Source organism: Lathamus discolor, chromosome 5 (genome assembly GCF_037157495.1).
Source record: "Lathamus discolor isolate bLatDis1 chromosome 5, bLatDis1.hap1, whole genome shotgun sequence".
Lineage (NCBI taxonomy): Eukaryota > Metazoa > Chordata > Aves > Psittaciformes > Psittacidae > Lathamus > Lathamus discolor.
In genome coordinates, this window is record NC_088888.1 from 51,503,451 (window position 1) to 51,526,041 (window position 22,591).

General features: G+C 36.9%; 1 protein-coding gene across 8 annotated transcripts in view; it reads right to left on the bottom strand.

Moving 5' to 3' along the window:
* EYA4 (EYA transcriptional coactivator and phosphatase 4) overlaps positions 1 to 22,591 on the bottom strand; it is a 144,933-nt gene that overhangs the window by 111,845 nt on the left and 10,497 nt on the right. For all 8 annotated transcript variants that reach the window (XM_065680843.1, XM_065680842.1, XM_065680841.1 and 5 more), the window contains exon 2: positions 14,463 to 14,565. In XM_065680843.1, the coding sequence (XP_065536915.1) occupies positions 14,463 to 14,495 (33 nt within the window). In that variant the 5' untranslated portion in view covers positions 14,496 to 14,565. The remainder of the gene's footprint in view (positions 1 to 14,462; positions 14,566 to 22,591) is intronic.

Here is a 22,591-nt window from a genome sequence, read left to right on the forward strand (position 1 = left end):
AACTAGTCCTTCCGTCGCATACAAGCAACAATGTTAAGGTACCTGTAAATGAAGCAGATAACCCCAACAAAGGGCAGGATCTGCTGTAAAACTGTAGTGGTCCTAAGTTTAATCTATTATTTCTTTCCTTTAAAAAGTATCTGCACATTACTTAAGTCCCAGGGAAGCAGTAACTCACAAGCCAAAAAGTAATACTGGTCTTAGGCACTTAAGTCTGCTATTCAGTATAGACTGTAATAACGTTTTAATAAAGATGACCAGAACTATTCAGAAGTCTAGTGTTGTATGAATGGGGCAGGCCTTTAAATGATAGTAGCAGAATGTATAAAATTTTTTTCTAAAACAATAATTTAAAATTGTATATATTTTATAATAAGTAGGATAGTGTTAAATTCTAGAACTTTAATTATTTAAAATGCACAATACCATAATAGACAATGTAAAATAGTTCATAATACGGCTAATTACATAGAATCATAGAATCATAGAATAGTTAGGGTTGGAAAGGACCTTAAGATCATCAAGTTCCAACCCCCCTGCCATGGGCAGGGACACCTCACACTAAACCATCTCACCCAAGGCTCTGTCCAACCTGGCCTTGAAGAACCACCGGGGATGGAGCGTTCACAACTTCCTTGGGCAACCCATTCCAGTGCCTCACCACCCTTACAGTAAAGAACTTCTTCCTTATATCCAATTTAAATTTCCCCTATTTAAGTTTTACCCCGTTACCCCTTGTCCTATGACAGCTACTGTTGTCACAACTAGAAGACCTCTGCTGGCATAATAACAGTCATGCTCCCTGCTTAATACATATTTCCTGCTAAATATGTTTGGTTTGCTCATATTCAAAACATGTAAAGACTTAGACATTTATCCATAATTATAAAAAGAGATGACGGTACATATGAATAAAATGCAAGTCTTTACAGTATCTGAATGTCAAAATTCAAGGACTTGATTCTTTGTAGAGGCAGAAAATGGATGTCATGATCTACTGGAATTATATGATAAATCTCTTGCTAGTTAGACAGATGTTGGATATTTTTCAAAATGTACTGACTGGGGAAAGGATCCAGGATATGCAGGCATACAATGAGACTACTAATGAACCTTAGACTGCTATTCATCATAAACTAGATTCTGGAAAAGTTTTTGCCTTCTCCCAGAAGATTTACTCAAATGTATTTTAAGCAAAGTGAGCATGTACTGTATGAAGAAAAATAAGAAGGAAAACCACATCCCCACTAGCCTAAATGCATCACTAAAGAAATACTACATACCAACAAAATTCACCACATACGTGAGTGTATTCTATTCTCTTAAGGTAGATGGGGATAGAAAGATGGTTGTCTGGAGTAGACATAGCATTCCTCTTGTTTTTTATTATATCACCTGGAACAGAACCCTATTTCTTTGCACTCAAAATGCATATATTCTTTATTACAGGTCACTAGTGTGGGTACTGGGTAGAGCAAGAACAGCAGTTCTCTCTTGTGTTCTAGTACATCTTGCCATTAAAATAATGTGTGATTAATGGCTTCCTTCAAGCAACTAAGAGAAGTACAAGCACAAAAAAAGCTGAAGGATGGCTGCAAGCCCATACAGCATCTACCCATTTATGCATCCTTGCAGTAGAAAGCAGTGCCAAATGCTACATGCTATACCTTTATTACACTTTATTACATTTTTAGTATTTGCTTTTTATTAATACAGAAGAGTCCTGTCAGTTACAGAAATGAGAGTGTGATTTATCCCATTATTTTCTTTCCACCTACAAGACAGCTACAGTTTCTCTTTCTTCCAAGATGAATATTTTCTCTGTTTTCCCCCTTTAATATGACATCATTAAGCTTATGACTTACAGGGCATTATAACCTCACAATATTTTTGAGATGATGTCAAAAGGGAAGCCCTGGGAATGAAGCCAAGTTCCAGTAACTCATGGATGTCAAACTCACGAGCATACCTTAGTTTGGCCCAACTCACTCATTGGGCTTCTCGAATTTAAATGCAGGCATATTCTTCTAAGAAAGCAGATAAGTTATACATGCAAATTTGCCAAGTGACATTCCTAATACTTATAAATAAAATAACAGATTAGTCTCTTCCTCCATCTGGACTGACCTTACTGTAGACCAAGAAATGGAAGACAATGCCAAAAACGTGGTTTTGGACTTTACATGATAGTAACCTCTTTATTGAAGCCAAATGCAAGTGCCTCATCTCTGTAGCAGTAATCATAACAGAGACAAAATTACTGCAGATATTATCTTCATCACCATCATAAAAATCTTATTGTTATGGACAGATTTACATGCAAACCTTTGCTGCCTGCTTTGTACTGTGGCATCTGCTAAAGACTATTTTCTAAAGTCAAATTTCAAGGGAAACTACTGACACTCCCCTGAGAGAAGAGTCTCATAAACTACAAGGATAGTAAAAAAAAAATAAATATTCCCTGCACAATCTGATGTCTGCGTCCCAACAAGCTTCAAGACTTTCATAAAAGTTTGATTGTCCAAGATAATTTTTCATTAATATTAAGCTTAAAAGCTGCCACTGAGCAGCAGCAGAATAGCAGGGACTGACTCTACCATTCTCTCCCAGCAACTAGTAGTAGAGGATGGGTAAGCACTAGGCGCAAAATGGGTTAGCTCCAAACATCAGAGGATGTTCCATGAGCCTCTCCTAGATGACATTTATTTAATTTTTCAAGTAGTTAATCAGTCATGAAACTTTGATCTTTTGATACAACAAAAGCATTGAAAAGTGAAAAACATCAAAAGAAAACACAGCGGCTTAGCAAAACCAGCAGCCAAAGAGCCACATCTGTGTTATTCACACCAGCAGGCAGCCATGCTGCATTTCACTTTTCTACACTGCTCTATACACTATTGCTGTACATACTTCCCTCACAGTCATCATCTGGCTATTCTTTTACCAAAGGGTGCTATTTTCTATCTTTTGCTCTCTTTCAGAATTAAAAGTTTGCCTGAATATCACACATAACCTCAACTGAAAATTTTCTCAGGGAAAATGTAAATCTCTCAGAAGAACTGAGCCAGGTATTACAGATGGTATGAGCACTATACATTAATATAATACTAAAACATTATATTCACATAATACACCTTTCACCTATGAAACTTAGCCATGTTCTATGTGTCAGTGTAATTAATGAAGTAACAACACTGTGTCCCAACAGTACAGCGTATAGAATATTTTTCATACAGAAATGGGGGTATGGACAATACAAACCTCCTGTATGTTGAGAAAAATACTCCACATTAAACTGTCAATGTTAGCATCATTCTTCTGCACTTTCTGATCTATCCACTGCAATCCTTCTCTTTGGAGGAATTAAAATGTGCCATTGCTACTAGAGCCCTGCTGCTAAAGAGAAGGTGAGAAAAAGTTAGAGCAATTGAAAGCTGTCACAGTATTTCAATAAAATAAACAACCTTGTTGATGCCTCCCATTTTAGCTAAGAGTTAGAGGACAGCCTAGCCTAGAAATAATTCTAAAATTACCATGTGTAAGCAGTGATGGCTCCAGTTAAATCCCTCCAGTCCGAGGGGATAGGTAACTAGTGCTGCACAGAAACAGAAAGGAAACTGTGCAAACCACACACAGTCAAAACTCACAAACTAATTCTCTTTATTTGAACAATAGCTTAAATTAGTACTCATGAAGAAAAATAAACTTTACTGTATTTTCTTCCTCTCACTAGCCACGGAATGGCTGAACTGGTAGAAGACAAAGACAGCCTGCTGGAAAGATACTGGCTACAAACAATGGCAATAAAGTTTCAAACTCCAAAAAGGGAAATGTTCCTTTCTGTGGCATAATAAAGGGGTGGGTGGTGGGGTGGGGTTCCACTGGGGATTGTCAGCTGTGCCACTTCTTTTTTCCCCCCTTTTCCTGACTTTTATGGTGTAATCATTATGGATAATTTAAAAAAAAAAAACAAAAAAAAACAAAAAAAAAAACATCCTTGATTAGACTGGATTGTGAATTTTGGTTTTTTTTTCTCATCTTTTTCTGAAACTATGCTAGCAGCAAGTATAATTTCAGAGCACTGTGAAGCACTCGGCTGAAAACTTCAGAGGTTTCAAAACACTACATTGTTTCTGGTTAGACACTGCATCCCATATTCACCGAAGGCCTCAAGAGTGTCCCTGGAGACTGCTGGAAGCCAGAGAAGGACCGCTAGTAGATCAACTCCTGCTCTTAGGACATCTCAGATGGATTTCTGTAACTGATGATTTTAAAGAAACCACACTCCATCCCTTTTACAACCAGCTGTCATCCTCCTTCTTCAATGTATGTCATGTTGGGTGAACCCAGACAGTAAAGAATAAAGCACTGCCCCTGGAATAATTACAGCTATTTGCTAGCTCCGCACACCTACAGGTAGACTAGATGAATTTCACAGCATGATTTGCAGATGCACAGTCAGGTCATACCTGCAGCACTGAGTATTACTGCAAGATCAATTATAAATTCAAGTGTACTTAGATGTAAAATTGTACAGTGGTCTTTTTCATGCACACTGGGCACTTCAAAAACATGAGAAATTCATTCTTCCATGAAGGAATATGTGGTACAAGCTCGCTGACCATTATAGTCTGCATTTTATCATTATGTATTTTAGCATGTAGGCCACACTATGATTTCCTTGTCTGATAAAATATACGATTTCCCATACACCACAGAAGAAAAAAGTAGCAATTAGTACAACCTAAACATAGCTCTTTTTCTCCTGTCTTTTTTTAACTGCTCACATAATCTCTTTGAACAGTAGCTCTGCTTGATAACCTATTGACAGGGTTTCAACAACTGGTGAATTTTATAGCTGCATGACACAGAAATAATTATGTTGGGATCAAGCTCTATAAATGTATTCAATTTTTGTAGACATAAAAAAAAATCAATATGTTAACTGTAACTGTATAGCTACAGAATGTGCAAAACTCCAATATTACTAATAATTCTGTATCTTCTTTTATCAATATACAGGCATTTTAATAAAAATATAGAGCATGCCTGTAGACTTTCCAAACCTCACCACTGCAGACAAATAAGTCACTACTTTAAACCTGATTATATTTGCTATGATGTCCTGTTAGGCAATTATTCAGTCTTACTTATCACAGCTCAATACCAGGATTTTAATACAACTCTTTATAAAGTTATGTCCAAAACAGAAGACATCCAACAGCATCAGAAAAGCGGCTGATGTATGCCATTATTACTATAACATATCTGCTACAGTGGGCATATTCTAAAATGCAGATTAAATTACGTGAACTTAGAGATTTTCAGTAAATGGTTCAGGATAAAGTTCTCAAAATGTTAGTTAATTCTACCCTGTTTAAATTATAATTAGATATTATTTCTAACTGGAAAACTCATGTCAATGTTGTTGTGTTTGCTTTTACCAAAATTAAGCACTACTGAACTCTAGTACTAACAAGAAAGAACTGAAGAGTTTATGAACAATCAATCAATGATGCACTACATAACTGCCCTGATTCCCACAAAGACTGCTTCCTCTACAAATTTAATTTTGCAGTTATCTCCAGATGAAATTTAGCATCTTGCAAGAAAAATGCAAAAATTTCCTTCAGTTAATTAAACACTGGATCCCTTGACTTAAAACAAGTCATTCATGAAACACAGAATGGTATAAACTCCTTGGAAGCCTGTAATTTTCACTTGTGATGCCCTGAAGAGTATGGTTTAAATTCTCATTGCTACATTTATTCATAAACATATAAATACATTCCATTTGAAATAATAAACTGATGATATGAGACCCCTTACACCTTCAAAGCTAGGGAAAAAAAGTATAAAATTAGCTTAATTTTTATGAATCTTCTAGATTCGGGTGCCACGTTACAGGGGCTGCAGGTTAATCCTTACTTTCATAATGAAATACTAAAAACCCATGAAAACTCATTATCAAAGCTGTTTAACTTGGGCAATGAATTTGAGAACATGATAGACAAGGAGTTAGATAACAGGATAAAGAGCAGGATGTCTGAATTGCCATAATTCAGCAAAGCTGTAGCACCGCTTCAAGAACCATCACAACTACATGGAAGAGAATGTACACAGAAAGAAACAAATACAGCTTTTAAGATTATTTAACAAACTGAACACGTGACTGTGCTACTGACTGGCACTTGAGCTTGGTTTGAGTACTTAATCACTTGAAAAGTAGACAATAGATACATAATGGAAGATGATAACCAGTAGCTCAATGCACAAGAAACAAATGTATATAAAGGGAAGCTGTGGTTGGATTCAAGCTCTTGAACACATAAAAATGTATAGGATCTGATTGACAATGCACAGCATTTGCTCTTGCTATCTGTTGTGCTTCCCTGAGAACAGACGCATGCCCAACACAATAAAGGCTGAGTGAATGTGGTTCCAGAAATAAAGCATCCTGGAACAGCCCATGGTGCCCAGGAGGTAAGCAAGTGAAGTTTAGGTAGTCATAATGGTTTGGGGTCTATCAGGGTCAATACCTGCCACACTGTTTAAATAAATGCAATTAATAATAGTCATTGATGTAAAACACAGGAGAACAAGTTAATTAACTCTGTTAAGTATAGAACACATTGCTCCATCTGATGGTAAAACCCACTGAAAAGATAGAAATACTCCACAGATTTAATTGCAGAATTATCTTCATTTTGTTGTTTCAAAAATTGCCATACTATAAAATTTACTTCATATCTGAAAGAAAAGAAGCTGAAAACAAGGAAAGGAAATGACAGTGTATTACGGTCAAGCAAACTGCTGAACTGCTGGGAAGCCACGTACTGCACTCAAGGAACAGCCTACAGGAAGAATTTTAACAGAGTAAGAATCTTTCAGTGGGTGGGAAAAAAAGAGCAAGCAGAGGTTTTTCTAACTGCTCCAAAGCCACTAGGAGAATCACCATTTAGTGAACAAGTTCCTTCTCACACTTAATCCTATTTGGGCTGATAAATGCACAAATCCAATTTACTCAGAGTCAGTAAACAGAATTCCTAAAAACATTTTAAGCACACATTACTCATTGCTTATTTCTGAACTACAATCATAGTTTGACTTTTTTGAAGAAGGAAACCTGTGCTAACTCTTTAACAGCATTGCTAATTGAAACAAGAAAAACATTTCATTTCAGAAATAAGCTTGATTTGCCTTAGCTCCTTCCAATGTATGCTTTGACTGAATCACATAAGCAAAAATTTCACATGGCCCAGAACCAAATTTATTTAATTTAATGCCAACATAGTTTTACAGAATCAGGACTAACCAAAGATTTGCACTATAAAACATTATATAGTATTACATTGGTAATACACATATAATACCATAATATGTTTGGCCTTGTTACACTGCTATTTTTATTCCTGTTAAGCAGTCTAAAAAATACTATTGTAATACAGTTATTTACTGTCAAGATTTGCTTTTTCCAGTGCATACCAGTGGCAATTCATGCTACAAAGAATATTTGACTACAAGATTGTTCAGATTTCTGTATACCCCTTTTTCTTTCACTACAGGAAAGCACATTAAACTTTTCAAATTAGAATTTATACCAGTCTTAAACACAGAAAGAAATGTCTTCTCTGCCTATCATCCAGATATAGGTCTATCATCTACTGGTGTCAGCAAATCAGCACACTTATGTGAGCCAGCAAGTCCTACTGCATTTGAGACTCAGGCTTATCCAAATCATCTGCGCAAACCATTAGACTTCCACTGACCCCTTTTCCCCTTTTTTATCCTCTTTTTTTTTTTCTTTTTTTCTTTAGGCAATGCACCTGGAAAATGGGAAAACCTCTTGACTCCACTGAAACACAGTAATTTTACTATAGGTGGCCTAGGTTTTCCAGGATAAGTAAATTTTCTGTAAAAACTCTTCAGTTTCAAGTACAGCTTCTTAAACTCTACAGGAAGGACTACACATCTTTTCACAGTATTTCTCAGCATTGTAGTTAGATGACAAATGACAAACACTCGGCTTATTAGTAGCTCTGTTCAAAAACATTCTGGTTTTATTTTGCCTTAAGTATCATGAAACTAATGTCAGGATGCAGCTAACATATATAGACAAAGAGAGAGATATGGTAAACTAGGTCTGTTGCCACATTTAAGAAAAGGCTTGTTCAGTCAGCTCTGGTCTTCAGTTATATTATGGCAAAAATATTCCCATTCACTGTAGCCATAATATTTCAACACTTCTAACATTTCCTCCTTTAAGTTCCTAGAGATTTAACATAACAAAAGAGGACAAGGATGTGACTGTGGTTTAATGGCTCTGCATGAGCTCAATGTGCTTAAGACATACTTTATAAAATATAAAATTAAATTTTTCGCCATTTTATTCTTTAAAAATTTCACACTTCAACCTGTCATTCTTGTCTTTTCTAATAGAAGTTGACTTGCATGTCAACCGCTCACATACCGGGGTAGAGCTCAGAGAAAAGTTAACTACAGTGAGAAGAAAGAAACCATGACTGTTACATGATGCTGAAAAAATACTAGCCATAGCCACAAATCATTCAGAAGTATTTGCTAATAAAATATTTCTGAAATGATGGCTTTTATTTTGTACTGTATTTCCAAGCTTTTTCCATAAAAGTATTTAAGCACGTGCCTAACTTAAAGCACATGAGAAATACCATTGACTGTAGTGGTCTTAATCATATCCCTTAATTCCCACACGTTCTTTAGCACACTACTGCATCTGGACTCTTTACAATAATCTAATGAGAATAAACCAAATACATGTTCAGGGTAATCCATAATTTTTGTATGAGAATGTAGACGTGAGTTTAACAGACATACAGTAATTAGTTTAACAGACATGAAAGCACCAGGCTTTTAGCCTTACAAAATGAAAAGGCTAGAGAAAATTTATTCACTGTCATACTATCAAATATTTTCTATGTATTATGAAACTACAAACTCTTTGTACTGAAGCAGAAAGTATTTCTGGACATGTTAAAATCACATGCACACTCTCAAAATCAGAAGCCTAAGCTGATATGCAATCACTGTGCTAAGGAAATTATTATATACTGATTTTTGCATTCGTAGATAGGACCAATATGGACATCCTTGGAAACGTTATGAGTAATTCCAAGTTAAAATGCATCATTAAAATAAATTAAACGTATAGCATTTTATAAATTTGGCATTTTAAATGCTTGAACAAGTATCATAACTTAAAAGCAAAATACATCTGCAGAGCTTGAAATGTGCCTGTCAGATTCTGATGACTCATCATTTATAGGGAGAGGCAATACTTCTAATTGGACTGGCTCATTTGTTCCAAATATTATGTATACACGCATATATACAAATATTTTTTTAGGTGAATAAGCCTTTGTTGAAACTTCAGAGAAGGTCTACGTGTTGGCCCAGTTTTAAGGCCTTAAAAGAAGTTTTTGTACCTGCAAGTGTTTTCTAGTGGTATTATCTGTTAAAATAGAGGTTGCCTCTGATATCCTTATAGCTTCAGAGCTATAACATCATTATTAATACAGAACTCCATGCTCCCAGAATCCTAGAGTCCTCTGTGTAGAAGACAGTATCTACTTTGAGTGAAGTTCATGTAGCTTATGGAAGTAACAATTTTCCCAACTAGTTTTATCCCTAAAATTCCAATATGGGGTCCCTCTAGAGGTGTCTTTTAACCAACATCACTTATTTGACAAGATGAATCGCCTGTAATACTCCAAGTCCTACCTATACCAAGTCTGGTATAACATAGGTAGAAACCACAACATGCTATGCTGTAATACAGAACAGTCTTTTAAAGAATGACTGACATTGAAAACTCAGTAAAAGAGTTTAAACTGCTTTTCATTTAACTGAAATGAGCTTCAGCCAAAGTTTCCAGCATGCAAACAGGCTGCCCACCCGGAGGGGAGAAGATTAAACACTGCAGGTGCAGGGTTTGTAGAAAAGAGAAGTAGCTACAGCTGAAAACTAACCTGCAAGGGATCACATCTGACACTTTCATATGTTAAAACAAAACAAAAAATGGGGAAACAATACTGTCCAAAAAGGTTGCCAGGGACTGACCAGCTGCAAGTAGGGCATAAATGCAAGTAACAGATATGATAGCCTATATAATGGGATGAAAAACAAATAATTTACCCAGGGCACAATGGGGATGATTGTCCAAATGTCACAAAAATGAAAACCTGTCCATTCCGGTTTAGTCTCACATCTGCTAGTGTCCTGTCCCACAGCATTGCAATCTATTGTTTAATTCTAAGTTAAAATGAAGTACTCTAAATATGCTTGCTGCCATAAAAGGGCCAGGGGATGAAATTACACCAGTTTCTAATAAAGCCATTTGAAACCCTAAACTAGCAAGTTAGTGGCTAACTTATTTTACTGCTACTAATACAGATTGAACAGCAAAGAATGACTACAAGAATTAAAAATAGTGTAAAACTGCAGTTCTCAAAATCCTGTATGTGTTTATTATATCAAGGCACAATAGAAAACCTTTAAGGTGCAAAACATTTATCATTCTATTTATCATCTCCAAGACTAGTCTTAAAAAACTTTTGCTTCTAACTGCTAGATTCTTCATAAATACAAGATCTACCCCACTTCAAAATTCAACAGAAAAATCTTTAACATGCATCTTCTGAAAAAAAGTGTTTCTAGTTGGAATTTAGTATAAATCAGCATATTTATTTTGAAGGGTAGCAATAATAGTAACATAAAATCTAATATATTTTATCTTTTTTTTTTTTCGTTTTTTTTTTTTTTTCTAATTTAGTGCATATAAAGTCTATGGAAACTACAGTTACTAAAACTACATTTTTACCTAGCCACATCTGTTCACGTAAAACCAGTTTATGTGACTTTAAGTATTCTTTTACTTGACAAGTAGCAGCCTGCACATGGTGACAGACATCACACTAGAACATAAAAAGAGGACCATTTGGTTATTTTCTTCTGTCTGTGAAATACGTGTCTTACTGTTTTCTTGGGGATATTTTTTCAGAATACTATCAACTGAACCTTTTTATCAATGAACAAAAAAAATTTCCTTCCTATGCATGGATATACAAGCATATTCTGCATCTGAATTGGACGGAAAAAGAGAGTTGTGAGCTCTTCAGGACACACACACACCCAAGAAGTACAGTACCATAATATATCCCAGACCAGCCTGTTCCACGCTAGCTGCAGGAACCCACTGGCTCTCAGCTGCACCTGAAGGATCCCAGCATTCCTCTGTGTCTTGTAGTAACTTGCATCATTTTCCTGCTGATCTTCAAAATACGGCTATTTACCTATGTGGTTGTGTGTAAAGACAGGAAAACCAAAGTAAAACAAACTCTACTCTAATTGTGATTCTTTTTATCACTGTATGATCTTGATTATTCCCCACCTCTGCCACATGTGACTGGGAGTGAGAAGCAAAGGAAAGGGAGCACAACAGATTTCTCAGTATGGAGTCTGTACAGTACAATAAACAGGCAAGGACACTACCTTCTGGTCAGTCAGTGCATAAGTATTTAAAAATGTAGCCGGGCAAGGAATTTGCTGGAAGAAAAAAATTGGGAAAATAAATGAATTACTGACATAATGCAATAAATGGTGAATACGTTACATCTAATCAATCCTGCAGCTCAGAAAACACAGCAGCTGCTCATTTCAGTCAAATGTAATTCTTTAGAGGCTTGGAGAACAGCCTCTAAACAGGGGTCACTTAGATTTCTGAAGCAGCATGTGGTCATGCAGTCACTGCTCTGAGACAAAAGTGGAAGAGTTTATTTCTTATATGGCAACAGGCATGCTGTGGAATTGTTCATAGATGTGATCATACGAGTCTCACCTGACTGTGATATAGTTTAAAAAGAGGAATCATAGAACCAATCATTTCTTCTGAGTGTATTTTACGAGGAGACAGGGTAAACAACAAAAACTTGAGTTAGAACAATTACAGCGATCTCAGGTTTATGGAGAAGACTGTCAGAATAAATGCTACACTACAGACCATCAGACTTCAGGAGGAAGACCTACTTGCAGAAATTAGCCTCATTTCTTTTCTTTAAAATAAAACTTCCAAATTAACCCTGTTCACTTTCCCAAGTAACTGTGCCTGGACTCCTTTACCACGGATTAAAGCCTCTTAACAGACCAAGGGAAATTAATTCAATGAAAGAATCTCTCTACTCAAAAATCAAAACTGTCCATCAAACATACCATCCAACAGCAAGCACCTTCTAACCCATCTCAGTTGCAGAGACAGGCAGTCTTTCAAGTAACCACGGACTAGAATATTCGGGGCAAGGTGCCAGCACAAGTCTGACCACAGGTCTCGCATTCATGCTTCTTCACACAATCTAATACGCTCACAGCAGCAGCTAGATCCTGAGGCTCCTTGAATTTCCATGATCTAAATCTTATGCACCCAGCTCCCAGCCAAGAATCTTGAAGGCAGAATGAAGTATCTAGGCTCTTTGAACATGTCAAGACCCAGAAATCCTGCATGATGAGCAGAAACTCTGTAGAGCTAACCAGCATAAAACACATTACCCAGTACAGAACACCAGGGCAGTATGAGCAGAAGGGCTGTAGAATATAAACTTGATATTTTTCCAGAGGTTAAACCACCAAAGCTTTGGCTACAGAATGCCACCTTCTCCCTGGGATCTCTAGCCTACAGTCCTGGCCTGCAGCTTTTAAAGAACTAAACAAGAAACATTATTTTCTTTTGAAATATTTTTTAATTATTTTTTTTTTTTATTTGCTTCTGAAGTGAAGAAATAAAGGTTCAGTATCTGCTTTAGGCAGATGGGCCTCACACCACAATTCCTTTTCTCAAGACAGTGCTCAACACCTTAGTAAGATCTTAGTCTGGGTGCCCACCTGTACGAAAGGAGTAATGAAACATGATTCTTCCCACCCATTACATTGAAGTTCTGCCACTATTCAGCAAACAGTAAGAATAATCTCCTGTCTTGAATCACAGTTTTCTGTGACACTAACAATAGTGTAAGGACAGAAAATCCTATCTCAATATGCAACATGGCACAGATACCACTTCAGACTGTTTTCATATACTAGTAGAAAGCTATGTAGTAACTATGAAGAATACTACAGAAATTAGACTACGATGAAGTAGTAAAATGGCTACTAAGGTATGCATTTATCAGGCATCCCGTGTGCAAAAACATCTTAACTACTATGAAAACACATTTTTGCACTAGGCTAAACTGGCTCGTCTACTTCCTATTAATAACCTACCATGTACGCTGCCCAGAGTAATTATTTCACAGACTATGAGAGAAGAACTCCTGCTTAATCTTTTATGACCTTTATAAAACTTTATTAAATTATGAAGCCGTGTAGCTTTTACACTGTTAAGACTTTCCAAATCTGTGCCATTTTAAATGAGCAATAAAACTCTAGTCCAAGATAAAGTCTCAGATAGGAGCTATCCAGTCAGGAGCAAAGTACTCCTTATTAAAGAAGATTACTGACATTTTAAAAATACACACAACTCTTCTCAGTTCCTTGCACTTGTGTTACCTATAAAAGTCTCTGCTATTAAAAAAAGACACTAAAACTAGTTTAATACATGGACAACCTTTTTCAGCATGTCAGAAATAGAAATATGAAATCCCTTTGTTGATCTTCAGTACACTGAGCCCAAGCTGAGACTCCTGGGGTTCATGGTACTTGCAAAACCTACCAGTACTGTGACCACTAGAAATTAAGATGTTAAACCCAAAGCAAGTACTTAGGATGGCAAGCCCAGCCAACTATAAATTTGATCAGAGCATGCTGCCTCCTCAGAACTGCAGCCTGGTGGTAAGGAAGTCTGGAGACTGTACCCTTAAAGAAAAGTAAAAATTAGAAAGGAAAAAGGAGATGAAATATTCACCCATTTTTCGCAGCTATTTCAATGCCAAGAGGAATGACCCTCTGACATGGGACAGGGAGATACACTGCCAACTCTCACAACCCCCTTGAAATCCAGGAGAGACCTGAAACAATTCATGTATGTCATCTGCCACAGTCTGACCATTTGAAACTTCTTGTTTGTGTTTTGGTAACTCTTACATTGGCAAAACTGACAGACCACTATGGATATACATTTTGATACAATTATTTGAACAAGGTATACTACTGTGCAAGTTTTCAACTGTTTATTCTTCCAGTGTACCTTAATCATATGCATCAACCCTCCAACAATTCTATTTCTGCAAAATCCTGTACAACTATGATCTTTTACCTTCCAACAGGTAAAAAAGATTAAACCCACTCATTTCATGTATGAGCTAAGAAAATGTTTGAATCCAGAAACTCAGGTTTCCCCAGACCTCACTATAATTCTCAAATCCAAAGTAAAATCCCTTTGAACACAACTTGAACAGAATTCAGTTTATTCCATTCAGTTCAGCAACATTTGTACTTACTGACTGTTCACTTAGATCCTGAGAGTCTTCCATGGAGGTTATTCACCTTTTTTTTCCCCCCACAAGCAGAAATTATCTTCCCTTCAATTTACAGCTCAGTAGTCTAAATTAAAAAGAGGAGAAAAAATTAATATGTTAGTCTGTGGGCCTCACTTCTAAGGCAAATCTGCAATAAACAAACATGGTAACTGAGGCAGTGGTTTTACTATAATCTACAGCAAAGGTCCCATTGGCTTCTGTGAAGCCTAATTTCATATAAAATGTTTCAACACCTCCAGTACTATTTTGGGAAGGTATCTAAAATATACCAGTAGAAGCGGGAATACTTAAGTAACAATTCTTCAACTCCTGCAAGGAAAAATAGTTAATAAAACAATAAAAAAGCTAAAATGTTTAATGCAGGCAGTTGTTTAAGTAAACACCAACGATAACCCTTGGGAGAACATATTAGAAAGGCAATTATGAAAGGTCGAACAAAACTGCTTAATACACATTTAATGATAACCTCTTAGTCATTAAATGTCTAGCAGAAAAAGGTTACTATGCAATTATCAGCATGAAGTCCCCTCTCTAAAGTCCATTAAATTCCTTTATGATTAAATAAAATACACAAAGTGGTTTATAACAAGCAGCTCCCTACAAAGTGATAAACGATAGACATTACCCTAACTATCTGCTATGTATACGCCTTCTCTCATAGGATGAATCACTCTCATCAAATATTGAGATCTTCAATGGAAAAATTCTAAGAGCTCTGTATACAAATGGTTATGGTGACCTTAACTATATATAGAGCCACACAATTATATTATAATTGCCATTCTCAGAAAAGATCCACTCTGGATTTACACATATTTGCATAATTGAGAACAAAGCATGCGCCAGGGATATGTCACATATGTAATAATCATAATATTATTAATCACAGCTTGTGTTACATTTAAAAGAAAACAAAATATATAACAGTATGTAAACACATAAATTAAGGAACCGAAACAACCATGAGTTGTTTATCAGTATTGTCACGGAACTGTTTATCAACAAGAAGCCCAAGAAACCATTACCTGGGAGTATACCCAACAACATGGACATACTGCAGATCTTTAAGTTCTGACCTGCAAACACTTACACTTCATGCTACCTCCACCCTGCATAAATGTTACCATTACTTATCTGAGGTTCAACAATGTATAATTCTGTTGGCACTCACAGAACATTTAAAAAGATCCACAGCTACAACTATTGCGCCATATGTTGCCCTCTGTCTATCTCCTTAGTTTGAAGTGCCTTTTACTTGCCATACCTCTGTTTGCTCAAAAAAAAAAAAAAAAAAAGTAAATCCCCACTTTCCCTTGTGTTTTGCATCATATATTTCCTATAACATACACACATGCACGTTCGCAGCCCCAGTCTTTCTTTCCAGTCTCACCTGGATTTTTCCTGCCACCAGATTACACCCTCCTGTTTTTCTTCCCTCTTCTCTAAGTTTCAAAAGTATTTTCATTCCCATTAACTTTTGCCATGATGTTACATAAGGAAAATACCAGTTGCAAGCAAATCACGTTGCACGTATTTCACCTTACCAGGAAGCTGAAAATAATCCCTGTTTTTCAAAATAGCTTTAGTGTCCTGACGTCTTCACCCATGATGCATCTACCAAAACAGTAACCACCGCCCCTGGTTTTTCAGTCAACGTGGGGTCCACACCCTTGTATTTGTAAAAATCTCCTGCAGTCTTCATCCAATGGAGAGAAAAGGGAAATTGAAAGGCTTTTCTAAAACACCCCCTATAGGTAAATTTCAGAGAGAAGCCTACCAAGAACAATGGGTATTTTGACAAAACACAGCTGTACATGGCATTTCCTGAAGCAGCCCCTGACAAAGGAGGCAATTCCAAACATAAAGACAAATTTTCACAAATACTCCTAAAATATTCCATGAATAACTTAAACACAAAATCTGCTTTAATTTAATTAAGAGTTTGAAGTATGTGCATGTTGTTGCATTAGTAAGACTGCCTGCAGAAAGAAACAGTCAAGCACTTGGTAGTAAAATACAAAATTAGGAATGAATTGTTTGACTAGTTTTTAAGTTTACTGACTGAAAGTCAGTACCTGGTTTGTATTCAAACATTAAATGCCCTAATTCTGACTGTCAGTGACAGAAAGTGACAGATTCCTCACTTTCTATGTAAAACTCAACTACTACTTAACTATGGAGCCACAACAGACAGAACCATATTCACATTTCTTTCTGTATTTATCAGGATCTTAACCAAAGCATACTGAAATCAACAGATGGATGTCACCTTTTTCATTAAAAAAATGAAGTGCATCAATCAATATTTGAAACACATCCTGACCATGCAGGTCCAACAAGAGTTTTATAAAGAACTGCATAAGATTCATGCACAGTATGTGTGCTGTCCAAAATTCAGGTGTATGTATCCACTGGAATGCATCATTAGATATACCATTTGTATTAGTCCCCTTCTGAAAAAGACTGACCTTCACAAATTTGTAAACTTACTTTACTGAATTTTAGGACAAAGACAAGGTTGTTTTAATCTCTGCAGAAGTACCCAGTGTGTTAAAGATATCTTTTGCATGAACATGCTAAATTATAACAGTTTCTAGGGCACGGTTGTTCATCTTCACACTACCTCAAAATTCAAATACTCTTACTGGAAATTTAACTTTCTAAAATAAAATTCAGAATTAGCATTTTATCAGCATTCTACCTATCAACAGCTAAATCCTGCTACAGTTTGAGCCCAGTGAAAGCTTCTGATTATAACCAACTGCTAACACAATGATTTTTATAATGGCAGTTATGCCAATTGCACTTAGACGAAATCCTTTAGGATTTAGTTTTATAAATTTGTAAAAGAGGAGAAAAACCATTAGAGAAGTCAGTGATTTAAATAAGACCAACATTACTCCCTAATAAAGATATAAAATTAAAGGATAATTGTAACCTCGTGCTGTTTTATGAGGCAATAATCCAGTTACCAATTCAACCTTGTAGTTTATCCCATCAAGAGAACTAGATTAAAAACAGAGGGAGGGAGGGCACTCTTATCCCCATTATATTGCAAGTGTTTCTAACTGGGTTTAAATATTTATAAAACTGTTGTTAAAAGTCTTAAACTCACAGACAAGCCCGAATGAAGAAAAGTACCTGTTTCTGCTCTTGATCCAGTCCTTGCAGATGTGGCTTTAAAACTGATGAAGTGTTTTATGCTCCCAGATAAAAATTTTACCTTTCTAAGAAATGTCTTAATTAGGAGAATTCCTGACTTTCCTCATCAACAAATGCATTTAAATCTGATTTTTTATTTATTTATTTTTATCTGGGGGAATAAAACACTTCATCAAATTTAAACTGCAACTTCCAGGACTCGACCATGAGGAGAAACATATGTTTCCTTCCAGAGATACACCCATAAGTTCAAAAGAAAAAAAAAAAAAGGAAACTACTTGACGATTCCTGCATACTGTTTTGTAAACAAAAATGCAGGACAGCAAGGATCTCCCTCTCAATGATTTCTCCAGAAAATTAGGATTTCAACAAACAACAGACTGAGGCAGTTCCATTTTCTATGGGATGCCTAGTAAGATCCTGTGCTGCAACTTTCACAAGCTCAAGACAGAATGTGAAGCTTGGGGATCCACATGTGAAAAACAGCCCTAAAGCACTGATGTTTCCCAAAGTGTATTTCAGAGGCTGCTTCAGGCCCTCCAGTCAGCCAGATGGGGAGATGGAGTTCCAAGAAGAATCCATCATCTAGAAGAGGAGTTCCGCCATCAGATAAAAATTTTCCTCCCTTTCACTTTAACCCAAAATCTTAGGAAGAAACTCCTCTCTTGATCCACAAGGAATTGGTCTTCTTAGGTGAAATATGGGGGTTGGGGGGGTCCTCTGTTTCATGTTAATCCCCTTGAGCACACTGTCAGGTTCTTTTTATTCTGTTTCATCTGAAGAACATCTACTTCTCCTGAGGTTATATCAGAGTCATGCTCTGGCATATAGTACAGGAGGTACAAAATCCCTCCCAAATCTTCCATCCTAAATTTACGATATTGCTTTTTACATTTTTAAATGTGTCAGTAAGTAGCCTAGAGAATAAACTGAAAGAATGCTGCTGTGGTTAACATAATTAACTCATAGCCACAAAGAAGATTTCATTTCTATCACAGTCACAGGTTGAGAGTCAAAATGTAAAGTGAGAAGTTGTCACATATAGAGCAAATTCTCATTTTCTAGTGCTCTACTTCAGAAACATGTGATAGTAGTAGTACTTAGTGCTTATAACTGCAACTGAATGAATGCAGGAGGTGTAGCAGTAAAGTGACAACAAATGGGGACCAATTCCAGGGTCTAAACCCACCCAGCCTCAGGCAAGCTTCTATCTGGGTTTGATCACTCCTAAAGAACCATGCATCTGAGGAGAGTGAAGCACATCTGAGGCACTGTGAAAGGTTATGCAAGGCTGGTAATGAGAATATTAATTGCTCATGAATCAGTGCATATGAACTGCAATCTCAGTAACTGATACAATTTTATGCTAGCTGTTTCTCATGAAACTAATTTCTTTGAAAGAACAGGAGAGGGTACAGGCAGTAACAAACAGGTACCACCTAACAATCATTTCTTACTTGGGAAAACATTCTTCTAGTTGTCTGCACATATATCATGTGCAGTCTCATGTGAAAAAGATAAAAGATAACCTAAATTAAAAGGAAACCAAATGCTGATTTATTAGAAATTCAATTCAATTTGAATTTTCAATTTATCTACAGTCCAAAATCGTATTTCAGGCAGTAGACACATACTGCTTTCTCAGGCCCTAATAGTATCACTTTCGGAAAAGAAGAAAGATCCATGCCCCAAATGGGGAGTAAAACTGATGTGCTTTATAACCTAGCTTTCTTCAAAACTCAAGTGAAACTATTAGCAGGCAAGCCAATAAGAAAAACATTCTAATTTAACACTTCTAAAATAAGCAAAATTGTAATCATAGGGCTTTCTAGAAACTGGAGTTCACTGTCCTGCTTTGGTAGAAAAAGATGTCAGCTTTCTTATGTTGTAAGGCAAAATGAAATCTCAGTTCTCAACCTAACCTCAGAAAATCTAGTACTTGATAGTGATACCTGGGAAGAAAGGGTTAACATTGTGACTGCTTGCTTAAGCAGTCGCTGTGCTTGGTGAAGTAGAACCATAGGAGTCAAAGTTACTAGAATGGTGAAGCAGAATTGTAGGAGTTACAGGCAGAACTGTAGTAGATAAGATTCATAACTTAATATTTAAGATATTCTTGTTTAAATAGTATCTTTAGAAACAAAAGGAACAAAAGATAGCCAGAGTAACAAAATTTGCAAACTTGAGAAGTTTCTGTTTTAAGATACATAAAACCAGCTTGTACCAGACCTGAAGGTTGGATAGGAGCCGAAACCCTATTGAATCTGCGTGAAAGCAAGAGGTTACTCGCGGTGATGAAGAGGAACTACAAGCCTTCATCCTCACGACCCCCTAACAACCACCACCGGGAGGCACTGCGCAGGCACACCAATGGGACGAATGCCAGAAAACTAATTATAATACTAGATGGGCACAGGTTTTGCATATGCATTAGGCGTGAAGAAATCTCATGTTTAGGTAATCATTATATGTAATATAAACAAACTGAGTGGCAAAGAAAAGGTGTGCATGCTTTTGGAGGAGCAATCCCCATGCGCCTCAGCGCTGAATAAAAGCATACCTACTTTACAACTCTAATGAGTTGTGGAGTCTATCCATGTACCAATATAGTTCTGACTAATTTTAGAAATAATTTGTATATATATATATTTATCTTAACTAACTTTTCACTTCATTGTCTTTTGTGTTTTCTCTTATACAAACACTGTATCTTATTGAAGGGAGTGCCAACCTTAATAAAAACAATTCTTCACTAGTGGAAAAAACAGTAAGAAAGATTATTATCTATATCTAACTTGAAGGGACAGCAAACGACAACTTTTAAACACCATAAACACAGCAAGCAGTTAAAAAGGCAAGCAATGCCATTCTAACAGTATGACCTTGTCAGGGACATGTACTGTTTTCCTGATAAAAACTGGTAGGTGGAGAGACATATACAGGATTTCTACCTTTTTTTTTAGCTCTCAAATTTCTCTTTTCACATTCCTTTTAACCATAAGGATTCCTGCAGGAAACAGAAGTGGCTTGGAAAGATCTCATGCATGTTTAGGCTTAGCTGAGGTGTCTACCTACTGGTATCAAGACAAGTGAAATGATCCTCTTGAAAAACTCAGTGTTGGATGGTAGAAATAAATCTTGCTCCACTGATTAGAGAATTAATGGGAATATGGAATACCTGTCTTTCCCTTCCTCCTCTTCCAATACTTTCTTTTAATCTCAGGCCCATATCTCTAGTGGGTTAGACATGGACAGCTCTCTTCAGATCAGCTGGGTCACAGCCCACTTTTACCTTGTTGCGGATGAGCATTTTACCCTTAGAGGAGCTTTAGAGCTTTTCTGGAACCTTCTGTAGCACATCCAGGTACCATTTCTGCACCTATTGGAGTGACCTTCAGGATGCCGAGCTCCACCCTTCCTTACCCGGAGGGAGCCGCTGCCCTGATGGCAGGGATGGGGAAGGGGGGGGGGGGGGGGGGGGGAGCGGGGGTTATTGATGGGCGCAGGCCGCCCCTCTCTGCACAGCTCCTTTCAGCTCCAAGCATGTCCAGCAGCCCCTGGTGGAAGGAAACCACCTTCGCTGGGGTTTGTGCTGTGCAGAGCACCTGCCTGCATCAATTTGCATTTGCAGACCGTTTGCTTAAATAGAGAAGATACATTATTCCTTATTTTGAATTAGCAGAATTACGCTAGGAGTTCACACAACCCACGCAACTTCTGTAAGCTTCTGAGCAAAGAGATTTCCTGCTGACTGCAACCAAGCACACTCCTGCCACACATTTACAGGGAAGGAATACAGGAGGAATTTCCATGATACACTGAAAAGCAAACAGATCTAGCTGCTTCCTCTATAAACAAGAGCCCTCACTCTCACAGCAAATACATGAGTGATAGCGCACCGGCTAGATGGAATGGGTTGCACTAGGCACTCTTCAGAACCTGGTCAGCATTCGCAGCACAGCATCCAGCATGCATGTGCATAAGAACATGCATATGTGTAAACTGGATGAACACTGTATATATTCCAGTATATATAGAAACGATGCATCTGAAATGAGTAAGTTTCAAGGTGCAATGTCAGACACAAAAAAACCTGTCCCATTATTATCATACAATAAAACAAGTAGGAAAACAGAAATACTTCTTGGCAAATAGTCAACAACTGCAAGCACTGTGTCTCATTTACTGTAGGTAAAATAATACTTCAGTGCAGCACTCATCTTGGCAAAAACGGGTACCAATTTTACAGGTACCCAAATATGGTTAAAATCAAATCCCCTGCTTTTCTTAGCACTCGCATCCAATACCTGTGCAACAAATAAGGATTAGTTTTAAGAATTTCAGAGTACAGAATTATAAACTCAACAGTTCCTCCCTTCTCCTAACATTGTACAATATGCCATGAAATTGCCAAGATTGAAACCAGAGCTGTGAATCTACTGATGCTTGTTGGCTTCACAACCATGAGAGACCACTCACGCTTAGATAAGGCATGCAGCTACACAGAGCTCTTCTGACTCATTCCAGATTAATCAATTACAGATTATTCCAGCCAGAAATAAATAAAACAAATGCTGAGCCTGTTTCTGGCTTGCATGTGTAAACAAATCTAAACTAGAATCCCACTGTGCTCCCCTAAAAATATAGGAAAATTGATTTGCAAAAAAATTAAACACAGTGTTTTCAAATTCATGACTGATGAAACCCACGCAACCCTTACCAAAAAGGGAGATGGTTCTGGGTTGGGGGGTAGGGAGAAGTAATGCAAAGATGCCACAGATAGAAGCACACTCTTTTAGAACGTTAATAAAAACTTTAGGTTTATTTTCCTACTAACTGGCCATTTCAATCTTTTGAACAACTAGATTTTTCAAGGGGTGAGGATTCTGGGTTTTATTCCATAGCATATTTTGGTTAATTTCAGAGAT